This window comes from Notechis scutatus, chromosome 2, assembly GCF_049901735.1.
Source record: "Notechis scutatus isolate UNSWTSFEM ecotype Mainland chromosome 2, rNotScu1.2, whole genome shotgun sequence".
NCBI classification, from domain to species: domain Eukaryota; kingdom Metazoa; phylum Chordata; class Lepidosauria; order Squamata; family Elapidae; genus Notechis; species Notechis scutatus.
In genome coordinates this window covers 50,761,822-50,775,586 of record NC_142010.1, presented here as the reverse complement: position 1 = coordinate 50,775,586, position 13,765 = coordinate 50,761,822, and the positions used below count along the sequence as shown (strand labels likewise).

Here is a 13,765-nt window from a genome sequence, read left to right as displayed (position 1 = left end):
ATGTGGTCACTAGCAGTCAGAAATGACTTGATGGCACATAACCAATGAAATCAACTTATCAGTTAAACTGGATGCAGTCACACAATATGCTATGTACAAAACCAAACAATACTACTTTATCATTGCTACCCAGGATAAATTCTTTTTGAAGAAAGCATCAGAAGATGAAAGCATTGGAGATTCTCTGTTACTTGCAGAGTCATATTACTGGCTATTATCATTATTAATCCTAAAACAAGTTCTTAACTTTTAAGACCATTGCCTCCATTAAGCTGGGGCCCAGAGAATAGAAGAATGCAGAAATCCCGGTCAATGAATTGGGACTTCTGGCAAAACGACCTCCTCAAAAACTGGAAATTTTAGAAAATTTTTGAAAACTGTTACAGGTATAACACACACTTGGTCAATCAGACTGCAGAAAATGAAGTTCTCAAAATCACTAAAGGATTAGAATGATATCATAGAACTTGGGTTGAATCTTGCCTGTGCTCTAGCTACATCTTTTTATGACCTTCTTTAATTGTCTGTATTTTTTCCTCTCAAATTTTGAGATTGAAGAGACTACGTTAGTTTCTTACTACATAATGCAAGACTAATTGAGTTCTATGGTAACATCCATAACCAGATTCCTCTTTCTCTTGTCCAGAATCTGGGAACAGAACATTTATTATGGTTGACTGGTACTAGGCAGCAAGCAATGGTGATACAAAGCTGATACAAATCCCACTTTTACATACTAATGCTCAAATATCACTTGCCCCACTTGTTCCTCCAGTTATGGCCATGTGTGAACTCAACCATAGTTACTAGACAATTTGGTTATGTAACAGTTTAGAAAAGAGAAAATGGTAGGGTTTACATGTTGCATCAAACTTGAATATGGTTTGTTTATAATATATATAATATATAATATAGGTTGCAAACTGTAATTTATGGTTAGTGCAATGTGTGAATCCAATAATCTTGGCTTATTTGAGAAACCATAGATTAAGATGCTGTGCAATGCATCAATCTAACCAGGGTATGTGCAACAAAACAACATGAGGATTTGGATTCCGTTGGATTTGATGAAGCTACCTGGCACAGTGGCACAAAGCTCATTACATACGGAGGAAAAGTATGTTCACAAAACGTGCAATCAACGTATGGGATCCATTGCCTTACAACACTGGGATTGCCTTTGAAAGGATTAGGCAACGTTGTGGAGGATGTTTGTCAAGTCCGATTAGAAGTAATCCCTGACAATATCTCAGTGGTACAATGTTATCATTCAAGATACCTATCAGAAAGGATTTGCAATATCCATTAGCATCTTCAGAAAACTGGGATGACATCCAAATGTTACATGCACTATGATGCAATTACACAAATGCTGCAACTAACATACAACCTGGCCAAAAGTAGCGCTCCCATGATGAGGTCCCTGTGATAACTCTACTGGACACCTATGGCCCAGCCACAGTACCTCAAGCTATTCTCTACAGACAGAATGTTATTCTGATCAGATAAAACTGTTCTTGTTCTTTTACTGCCAGATGGATGAAAAACTGACCCAGAATTAGTGCTAAAAACAAATGATTTGCCAACCCACTGTTGCCTGTTCCTCTGCTATTATCTCTTTTCTTTTGTATGGAAAGAAAGCAGAGGCGGGAAGAGATTCATTTCAATCCCTGCTTTAGAGCTGACAAGAAGACACACAGAACATCAGAGCAATAAAAGGGAAGGTCTTGTTGGGTGAAAACTGCTTACAACACCATCTTCCCTAGAGGCTAAGATGACATTCCACAGAAAAACCATTTTTATTACGAGGATTTTGGGGACACATATTGGAATACGTTGGGCAGTCTTTTTTCCCCGTTTATATTTTTCACAGCGCATTGCAACTTCGCTCTCTCAAATCTGTGACTCAGCACAAACTTTCCACTCCATAATTTGCTACATTCCTTTCTGCAGTCAAAGCAGAAGCATCGTAAGTTATTTGTCTTGACAGAGAAATTGTACAGGGTGGATAAATATATGCTTATATCATTCTTGTAACAGTGCCAGGGCTCCTTTGGGGTGCGACATGCACACTCGCAAGCAACAGGGTGAAAGAGTAGCGATCGTAGCATCTATGGCAGACTCCCCCTGAATTTAAAGCAAAGCGAAGCAATCTCCGTGGTGACTTTCGTTGAACACACAAAGAAAGGTTGGGAGCCACACAGAACTCCTCTGTCTGTTACCCTAGGATTGTTGCAAAGTATCTCTACCTGATACTTCTCTTGTAGCCCTTTCTCTACCTTCTTCCTTTTGCTGACTGTCTCTTATTTAATGGTAAAACATTGTGAATGCAGAATTGGGAAGCCCAGCAGAGCAATCAGTTCTAATTAGGACGGCAGAAAACATAGGTGAAAGGCCAGCATTCTTCTGATATAGTCCAAGCAGGGAAAGAGAGACTCCCTGCAGAGATATTAGCACACCCTCATTCCCAAGAGCCCCAAATATTTTCTGAGCTTGTAGCCAAGAGGGGAAGCAAATGCTAGTTAATGATTCAGGATGAAGCATAGGGGATAATCACGCAGAGGCTTGTAGAAAACTTGCAAGGCTATAAATATGTTAGAATTGTCTGCGGAAAGAAAGGAAGGATGTTTAGAGGAATGTCACCCAACCCTGTCCACCTGTATAGATGGAAGTTGCTATGATGTGTCCAATTTTTTTTCAACTATGAGGTGTGCACATATGCAACTCACCTCCTTTAAAGGTAGGATTTATTTATTTATGAAATCTTAGGAATCTAATGGGGATGAGAACAAGGAGGGAGACAATGCCAAAATCAACCCTTGATCTTTAGAAAGGTAAGAAGAACTTCACAAGAACTCTCGCCAAAATTGTCTCAAGATGACTCTGAAAGGCCACTGCTGTAATGCCACCAGGAAAGACCTCTGGCAGCAGAGGAGAAGAAATGAAGACTGAATCGGAAGAATAGACAGGCCAACCAGACACCTAACAAAAGAAATCTTGGAGATCAGTGTTAGTCCCAGTGCATCTCAAATTGCAAACAGACTTTCTGGGTCATCTCACCTGCTGGTTGGCTGCCAGTCAATATTGGAAAGAGCTCTAAAGTAGCAATTTCTAGCTTGACAGCTCAGCTGGACAGCAGCATCTGGCTGAGCTAAGCAATTTTGTTTAATCCCAGAAAATCCCAGGGCTGCAGACTAAACCAAGAAGTCCAAAAAAACATTCTGAAGGGCTGGCAAACTACATGACCTTAGTTACAGGACATCATGAAGTTTTTTGTTGCCGTTCAGGTTCCCTATTGATCCATAAATCCTATAGTAGTTTTCCTTATTCAGACATGTGCATTTTGATCTATGTTCCGTCACACGCTGCTCTTAGTGACTTCAATATTCACTCAAAGGGCTGAGTTTAAAGGGCATGTTGTAGCCAAAGGGCTTAGTTTGCCACTACACTATAAAACTAAAAACATCAGGGTATGACACAATGTGAGAATGCAGGTTCCTTTTTATGCCCTCTACAAGAGAAAGTTCACATCCAGCAGTGATTTCAGCAAACAATGAAGACCCCTAAAGAATGATGCATACACAGTGATGTCATCAAATATATGTCTTCATGTATGCTTTATATTTTGATCCTCGTTACCCCTTCATGGATACCCATAACCCCAGGAGGAAAATTAATTCAAGCCTTTTAACTGTCAACAACTTTCATTGGTTATTAATTAGATCAAGAGTTTAGCAAGCTTCAGATTGTGTCTGCTGTTTCTCACTGCCATAAAATTATGGAATCCAGGAGTCACTCTGCAAATGAGAACCCATGGGAATTAAAAGGTCCAAAATAAATTTTAGTTCTAGCCAATGAAGATGTTAACAGCAGTATTTCGAGGGAAACAATTTCTATCTTTGCAAAATTGAAATTTGGGCAAACAATTCTAAGAGTTTTATTTGATAGTGTCACAATGAAACAGCCATTTTTGAGAGGAGTGACTATGACCACAATTATCAGCTAGAGGTGGCAGATCTATGCTAGAAAAATGCAGGGCAATAGGTGGCAATGGAGATGTGGTGGATTTTTTTGTACTTATATTGTCATCTAAAAGAAGGTTTTTCTGGCTGTGTGTTATAGAACATTACTATTCTGCAAGAACTTGATGTTTTCTCAAAGACTATGGAAGTTCACTTGGATAGTGCCATTTTGTTTAAATCACCAGAGCTTTGACTCTTGTCTTGATCAGGGATTCCTTTTCTGAAAAAAATATGAAGCCCTCTGTACTAACAGTTGTCTGGAGTTTGGTGCCCACATCTGGCAGGTCCAATGAAGAAATAAGAACTGGAATGGGCTGGCCATCCTTATGATTCAGGATAAAGGAACTACTGTATTTTTAATTTTCAGTTCAAAGATTGAGCCTGGGTTTTTACATTACAGCATGCTAAAATATAATGTAATTTGCCTCTCTGGCGTAATGTATTTGTATAAAGCCAGACAACTGTAGTTTATTCCATGGCTAATAAAACCAGTCCTCAGTAAACCTGTCCTATCCTGTTTTGTGAACCTAGTCAAGACATAAACAGAAGGGGATGCGTTTAAGGAAGACTTTATAAATAGAAAGCCATCTGTGGAAGATTTCAGACTTCTACTTGTGCCTTCCTATTAAAAAAAATATTATGAAGTCTTCCTTTAAACATATAAGCACTTGTATAAGAATTTGATCATAACCTGGACTGTTTGTGAATTCCTCATCTTTTTCTGCCCTCTTAGCATGTCCTGCCATTCAAAGAAAGTATCAATTTTGCCTTTTATTGGTATAGCCATCAGCTGCAGTTGCTTGCAGGCAATTTGAAAAGGACCACATTTCATTTATACAACACAACATCAACTGCTTTTAGTTGTTCTGTTTTTTTCTTCCTGTATATGAAAACGCTTCATTTTTATAAGGTCTACTTAACTTTATTAGAGGCCTCACTGCAATAGCCTAAGACCCAACAATCAGAGGTAAAGAATGATGGAAATTCTTTTCTATAAAGCCATCTTAGAAACTTCCCAGAGGCCATTTTCAGAGTCTGCCTTTAAACTCCCGTATAAAGAAAGTATGCAGCAAAATAGTTTCACCAGAAATAGTTGATCGTTTCATAGTCCCTGTAGTTTGAGCCTAGAAAGTGCATTTCATTTCATGTCCTAATTTATCTTTACAAGAGTTTACTGAGAATGGTACCTGTACTTTACAAACCTGGAACCACTAAGAGAGTACTGTATATAAAAGGTTATGATCCTTGAATTGACTTCAATGTGTGTCCAAAAACCTTTTCTTACAGTTCCATCACACTAACTTTATAGTCTGAAAGAGCCTTCCTCAAAATGGTATGGAACAGATATTAGATATGCGGTTGGTTTGAGCTCCAATCTTGGCAATTTAGTTGCAAACATTTTATCACCATTCGAGGAGACATCGCCAGTGCATTTTGAGTTGTGCTCGTCTGTCTGAACATAGGTTTTTAAATACCTTTTTATAAGATGCAAATTAGTCTGTTGTTTGTTTGGATATTTCTGAGTCATGGTCTGATCAGACTAATTTGCATCTCATAAAAAAGGTATTTAAAGACCTGTGTTCTGACAGACGAGCATAACTCAAAACATTCTGACGATGTCTCCTTGAATGGTGATGAAACGTTTGCAACCAAATTGCCAAGCTCAGAGCTCAAACCAACAGCCTAACTACCAACCCGAGCTACAAATATTCAAACACATTTCAGGTATTAGATGTATTTGAAATTATCCATGCTGGCTAGGGATAAGAGGACCTGTCATCCAACTCAGTTAAAGGGATTAGATTTGGGACTGATCTGCTCTGACATCCTAGGAAAGTATATACTCTTCCATGATCATGACAAGAATCAGCCTCAAATGGTGGAGAACAGTGGAAGGACCTACATAGGTCTAGCCCAGCGGTCACCAACCAGTGGGCGCGCCCACTGGTGGACCATGAGAAAATTTTGATGGGCCGCAGAGAAATCTCACCCCAGAGCACCCCACAAAGCAATTAATCCAGGCTGTGCAGAAACACAGGGCTGCTCAGCCCACATGGCCCGCGGGAACCTCCCCGCCCACTCACTCCTTACCCGGCACTCCTTGTCTGCTAAGTTGCTATTTTTCCTTTTTCCGACTGTCATCTGTTCTGCTGTGCCAGGAGATTTAGATTAACTAGGAAGCAGGAAATGGTTGAATTTCTTGCTTTCTAGCTAAACACAGCCGAACCTCCCTTAGGACTGAAGGTTTGCTTGCAAGCAAATTCAGTGCAGACTCACGGCAAGCAAATTTGAGAGACTGAGCTAGCCGATGGCAGATAGATAGATCACTGAATGATTCTGTGAGCAACTCAATCTGCTTGCTTTGCCTGATTTGGGGTAAAAGTTGCTCTTTTTTTAAATAAAAAAATTCAATATTTACATACATGGTGTGTTGTGAGTTAACTTTGTGAGTTTGCTTGCAAGCAAATATTATGTGACAGACTGACCTAGCCAATGGCAGATAGATAGATTTCTGAATGAATCTGTGATTCTGTGAGCAACTCAATCTGCCTGCCTGCTTTGCCTGATTTTGTGTAAAAGTTGCTCTGTTTTTATAAAAAATTCAATATTTATATAAATATTTATAATATTTACATACAAGTCATGCCCAGCCAGTCACATGACCACCAAGCCACACCCACAAATTAGGCCACACCCACAGAACCAGTTAGTGGTCCCTGGGATCTAAAATTATGAGTCTGGTGGTCCCTGAGGTCCAAAAGGTTGGCGACCCCTGGTCTAGCCCATCGAAGAGAAGGATGAGTGGGAGACATGATAACTGTCTTCCAAATACTTGAGGGGCCATTACAAAGAAGAGGACATCAATTTATTCTCCAAAGCATTAGAGGGCAGGACAACAAGTAATGGGTAGAAGCTAGTTAAAGAGAGATCCTACTTAGGAGTAAGGAGAAATTTTCTGATAACAATTAATCAATGGAATAGCTTGCCTCCAGACATTTGTGGGTGCTCCATCACCCATCAAAAATAGATTGGATAGCCATTTAACCAGGACGGTATAAGGTCTTCTGCCTTGAGCAGGGGACTGGACTAGAAGACCTCCAACGTCCTTGTGGCCCTATGATTCTATGTTCAAACAAAAGGAGTCTCATAGAACTGTTGCCTGCAGGGCTGAATATCAGTCCTTGCAATCTATGGGTCTAATTCATACTTTCTGTCTCACTATTTTTTAAAAATCTAAACAGCATACTAAAAAGCAGACACATCAACCTGCCAACAAAAGTGTGTATAGTCAAGGCTATGGTTTTCCCAGTTGCAATGTATGGCTGGGAAAGTTGGACCATAAGGAAGGCTGAGGGCCAAAGAATTGAGGCCTTTGAACTATGGTGCTGGAGAAGACTCCTGTGAGTACCTTGGACTGCAAGGTGATCAAACTGGTCAGTCCTGGAGGAGATCAACCCTGATTGCTCTTTGGAAGGCCAGATCGTGAAGATAAAACTCAAATACTTTGGCCACCTAATGAGAAGGAAGGACTCACTGGAGAAGAGCCTAATGCTGAGACAGATTGAGGGCAATAGAAGAAGGGGACGGAAGAGAATGAGGTGGCTGGATGGAGTCACTGAAGCAGTAGGTGTGAGCTTAAAAGGACTCCAGAAGCTGGTAGAGGACAGGAAGGTCTGGAGGAACATTGTCCATGGGGTCACGATGGGTCAGACACGACTTCGCGACTAACAACAATTTTTTAAAAAGAGATATTGATAATACAGCAATAATAAATCAGAATCTATGTTTTAGTACAGAATACTTTGTCTAAGAACTTCCAAATATCTGGGACTTGGAGAAGTTTCCAAGTTAGACTATGACATCTACCGAGGGCTGAGTCCCTAAAGTTTAACATTAAAGGGGAGTATTTTAGAGCTAATTTCCAACCTGTATACTTATTTCTCTACAGATTTGCCTCTTCAGAAACATAGGAAATTAAGATGGAGCCTATATTGTAGATAAAGTTTAAGTCATATGATCACCAGAATGGCCAATTTGCATCTTTCCAAGTATATCATTCATAAATTTGTTAAAGGAACTGTTTAAAAATGTTTAAAATTAAAATTGTGCATAACTCATTAAGATTATAAATTGAGGCTCAGACATTTTTGTTAAAAAGAAAGGTCACTTGCACTGTTGTTTTTTTCTTGGAAAGGTGTTATAAAAGATCAAGATATCTTGAAATGGAAAAGAAATCAGAAGTTAAATTTTTCTCAGTGGTACAAAATTACCCAATCTCCTAGACAGACATAGAGCAGCAATTCCAGTTCAACCATGGTATGGGAAAGTGTACTACCTCAAATATTTTCTTTCATTGTTTCTAAGGTAAATTAGTATATTCCAGCAAACAAAATGAATATAAATTGAAATACATAAACATTAAACAGTCTTGACAGGCAAGTAACACTGGAGACCAATTTGACTACATTAATACTCAAATTGAGACATAGGTTCATGTATGTACCAATACAATTTTGGGTGTTCCAACATTGTATGATATGGCTGCACACTGTTATGATTTTCCATTTTGCTGTAATTTACTGCACTTTGTAATATATGTAGATAAAATTTGCTTGACAACTGCCCTATTTAGCATCTGAAGTGATAACAGTGCTGAAAAAGTAACTTTATGACTCAATTCACACAGTCACGTGATTAACGTGATTGATGTTTGGAGGCTTCACAACAGCCTTTTGACAAACCTTCAATGGAAAAGCTGGAAATAAAATTGCAGATCATGGTCACATGATGTCTCGCTTAGCCACTGCAAGTGACTCACTTAATGCCTGCAGCAGAAGGGATGTCTTAAATTTGTCATGCTTTGCTTATCAGCTGTATCATTAAGCAAGAGATTTGCCAGTCCCAGTTGTTGTTAAGCGAGAACCTACCTATAGCACACTGTTTTCCCAGATAGCATATCGTGCCTACCGTCCCTGTCCTATTGTTTCTCTTATTCTTTTATTTTTCTTATATGTACCCATTTCATGTATTCACAACTATGTATACACTTATACTTATTATCTTGTAAACAATTGGCAAATCAAATAAATAAATAAAATATAGAATAACCTTACATTTCAAACTGCTGAAAGTTGACAAATGTTTCAACAAGTATTTTTGATAGACAGAGGTTTCATTCCATGCAAGAAGAATAACACAAGACAGGCAAAATTTCAACTTTTCCACCATAAGAAACAAATATTTAAAACAAATACAGTGATTATGATTTTCTTTTCCCACCGAACAATAAAGCTTAAACCGTGGTGCTCTGTAGGTTTGGTTGTTTGCTTGCAGATGTTTCATTACCCAACTAGGTAACATCATCAGTTCTAGTGTGAGTGTAGAGTTTATATACAATAGTTTGCCCTGTCAGTGTTGGTGTGGATGTGGATTTCTCCTTGGTAGTTTCTTGATTAGGATATAATTTTCTGTTTGATTATTTTTCTGGTATTACTCCCTGCTTATCTGGTTTTTGATTGGGGGAGAGGATATGTTCTGTTCTGTTTTTTTTTTTTTAATGATATGTAAATGTGATTTATCTCTGTGTGTCTATTTTTGGCTGATTCATCAGCCAAGCTTCCAGGAATTCCCTGGTGTTTTTGAATTTAGCTTGGTGTAGGATTTGGATTGAGCTTGGTCCAGCAACCAACACCCAGATAAGCAGGGATTAACACCAGACAGTCAAGCAGAAAATAATACCCAAATCAAGGAACTACCAAAAAGAAAAGTGGACTTCCAACACTACAGGCAGAACAAGCTATTGTATATTAACAGAGAGAAAATCCAGACTCATTAGCATTGATGATTTTACCTAGTTGGGTAATGAAACAACCGACTGTTAGCAAATGACCAAGATCAGAGAGCACCAAGCCCTCCTCAATTCAATCCTAGGCTACAGATACTCTCTTCTATTACAGCTTAAACTGGACTGTTGAGATGTCTCAAGCAAGGGCTTTTTTTTAACCTTACAGACACAAGTAATAATGTGATCATAAACAGTAGTTCATTTAAGAATAAATAAACCACAATTAGATAAGGTGGCATAGCATGCTAATTTACAAGCATTATGTGCTCTCATATCAGATAAGATTCCTAGCATCATAGACTTGAAAAAGGCCACTGGGCCAACCTGCTGCTCCAAGCAGCAATCAAAGTAACAGGCATGCATGCCATAAGAAATGTATCTTGTTTTGAATCCCAAACAAAGAAGGGCAGCAAAGGTGGCTAAAAGGAGATAGGCCAGGGAAGTCATTGGAACAGGCTGCTCAATTGGATATGCATACTTGAGTTCAATGGCACACAGAGGAGCTTACAAATCCTTCCCCTGATCATTCTCAGTGTCTTCCTTTCTCTGTGTCTGCTTAACCAGCATAATTGCCACTGACCTTGACTTTTTCCTGTTTTTCACTATCCTGAAAATGTCTTTCTGGAATACACGTGTTTTGGGTCCATGCTCAGACCAAAGGCACTTATTTCAGGTCTGTGCCCACAGCATGAGGATTCTGATCCAAATATAGACCACCTCAAACCAGCTCTTCCATGACCAGAATGTTTTGCTTATGCATGCAAATTAAGGTATACTGGATAGACATCTGGACATATATTATGAAACAGAGTTTACCATTTATCTGGGAAATTAGTTCCACTAGCAAATTGTTAAAAACTTTTTTTAAAACCCAAACGTTCCCTCCCAAACATTCAGCTGGAATTTGGCATTATCTGAAATCCATTATTAGGAGTCTTTTATTCTAGAGGTCAACATACTTTGATTCCCCCCCCCATGTGACGTCCATTCATATATTTGAAGAATACTATCATATCCCTTTAGTCAATCTTTTACAATCTTTTTACAAGCCTAAATGCACCCAGCTCCTTCAAAATAAGACGTGATCTCCCAGTGAGCTACGCTGCCTTTCATTGAACATGTTCCAATTTCTCTGACTCCTTGAAGTATGGTGTCCAAAAGTGGATACACTACTAGATATGAAGTGTGATCAAGCTAGAATCAAGTGGAACACTTACTTCCCATTACTAGAAATCAATACTTTTGTTGTTGCAGTCTAAAATTGCATTTTGCTGTTTGCAGCCAAATCATATTGCTAGCTCCTACCGTGTTCTCTTTGCAATTAACTTTTTCAGAAATATCACTACTACAGTACTTAGGTAGCCAATATTTGTGTATTTGATCTTTGTTTCTCAGTAAAGAACTTCTCACTTGTCTCTGTTAAATCCCACTGAGTTTTACCTTAATCTTCTAGGATAATAGCTAATCCAACTAGTTTTGTGCCATCTGCCCATTGGACAAATTTTCTAGTCACCTTTCATCTAAATCAATAATAAACATGAAGCTGAAGACCCAGGACAATTCATTGTGATCTTACTTTGTATCAGTTTGATGAGGAGACACTGATATCTGCAATGGCAAAACCATTTCTGAAAATTGCAGGAACTTGTTCAAGCAGTCACGAGGAGTCAATACTGACTTGTGTGTGTGTGTGTGTGTGTGTGTGTGTGTGTATCCATTTAATATTCATTTAATTGCTATGCCACCCACCCCACATTTAATTAGTTTATCAATTTATATATCATGGAATGTTTCAAGCAGTTGAAATACACCAACAGGCATACCTACAATCTGTTAAGTTATTTGACCAAGAGATTAGACGAAGCTACCCTGTCAGTATTTGTTTTTGATAAATCTATAGAGTTTTGGTAACAATTGCAAAATATTCAAAGTGTTACAGACAGATCTTTTTACGATCTGTTTTAGATTCTTCCCAGATGTTGATGTTTCACCAATTTGTAGTCTGCTCCATCTGCTTTTCCCTCTTTCTCCTCTTCTACCAGCTATCTAGGATACATGAATGAAACCGAAGAAGTCTTTTTTTAAAATCATTTTTACTTTTCTTTGCATTTCTCAGCTCATTCTGAGCATCTTTCTTGATGCCAGCTCTACAGTTTCAACCTACTTACCCCTGTTCTCTTCTTTTCTGACCTCTCCTCTTTTCATTTTTCAATTTTCACAAAGCTTTTTGGTAGCCCCACTGGCTTGTGTTGCCTCCATTTTCCCCTCACTGAAATTAAGTATTTGTAAGTGTGCTTTTAATATATCTTTTAAGAACACCCCCATCTTCAGCTCCTTTCACCCCAGGTTCTCCTGCTTAGATCTTATTCTTAACAGTTCAGAGTTTATTCAAATCTGGCTAATTTTAAGCCCAGGATGCACACTTGGTTATCTAAACTATTCTGTTACTTCTACTTATTCAGTTACATCTTTCCTATTTATTGGCATCAATGCCATAAAAATCGACGTGGATGTCACTTTTACTGAAACTTTTGCCCAATGCTCTGTGTGAACCTATATGTAATTTAGAAACCCTGCTTTCCATCTTAGCATGTTGTGCAAACCTAGCCACTATGGTGAAACAAGCCACAACTTAGCATAATGTATTGAAAGAAGCTTTTAAAGTCTGTGTCATCGTTGTGTTCCCACGGCATTGCTTTTCCAATGATTTATTCAGGAAGGTCAGCTTTCTGGATTTGGTTGAGACACTGAACCCTAATCCAATCATATTGGGCATAAAACATGTCAGGGTACAATGTGGTTGGCTTGTTTTACGATTTTATGCCTCCTGAATAGAATAAAGAGGAGGGGGGATTTTTTGGAGGGGGGGGGAGAACAGCAGCGTCTAACTGAGGCAGCCAGGAGGAAAGTAACTTCTTACAATCCTGAGGTGAAACCACCTCCAGGGAAAGAAATGCCTTTTTTGCCCGGCCAAAAGGAAGACGTGCTTCCTCCTGGTGGGTTCTTCTTCCTCCCACCTCCCTCCTGACAAGAAAGCCTCAGGACCCCATTCGGGCTCCCACCACAGGCGAACAGATCGGCCCCTCTTGTTTGCGCCTTAAAGGAGCGGCGAGCGAGCAAAGAGCGGCGGCGGCGCCGGCGGCGGCAGTAGCAGCAGCAGCAGCTAAAACCGGCCCAACTCCCGCAGGGGGCGGCTGGAGAACCCTCCCACCTTGACTCTATAGGCGGCGGCAAGCAAGCAGGCAGCCCGGAGCCCCGTTCCCAGCTCCGCGCTGCCTGCCTCTTTGTCCAGGACGCGTTGGGCTCCGAGCTCTCCTTCTCCTCCTCCTCCTCCACCACCTCCCGGATCGAGGCTGCAAACACCCCACGCCCCGTTTTTTTTTGTTTTGTTTTTTAGGAAGGAAACCCCCGGGAAATGAAGAAAGGCTCACCCCAGGCCAGAAGCAGCCGCAGCGCCCGACGCCTCACAGGATTCATGATGCTTCCACTCCGCCGCCGCCGCCGCCTTGCTCCCTTCCTCCTCCTCCTCCTCCTCCTCTCCTCCTCCTCCTTCAGTCGGACGTAGCTTTTGCTGCAGCAGCTGCCCACGGGGCTCGGCCCCTTCTCGTTCCTGAAGAGCCCGCTCTCTCCTGCCGCTGCAGCAGCTCGGGCTCACACGGCATCGCCCCCGCGACCCCCCCTCCCTGATGACTCGCAACTTTGCCTGCAAACCTCTCTAGGTCCTCCCTCCCTCCCTCTAGGGGAGCTTCAGGCGGGAGGGTGTGGGCGTGGGTGAAGAAAAAACAAAAAAACCCCAAAAAAAAATAAAATCGGAGGGCTTTTACGTTTGCCCGATCAATACACGAACGGCTGTGGTCCAAGGCCAGCCAGTAAATGCAGCATCCACATAGCAAATGTG

The 13,765-nt window shown here is 40.3% G+C and overlaps 1 protein-coding gene across 1 annotated transcript in view; it reads right to left on the bottom strand.

Moving 5' to 3' along the window:
- Positions 1-13,378, bottom strand: part of PODXL2 (podocalyxin like 2) — a 48,725-nt gene extending 35,347 nt beyond the window's left edge. The window contains exon 1 of the mRNA XM_087954691.1: positions 13,299-13,378. Coding sequence (XP_087810817.1) covers positions 13,299-13,344 — 46 coding nt within the window. The 5' untranslated portion in view covers positions 13,345-13,378. The remainder of the gene's footprint in view (positions 1-13,298) is intronic.
- Between the last annotated feature and the right edge of the window lie 387 nt (positions 13,379-13,765).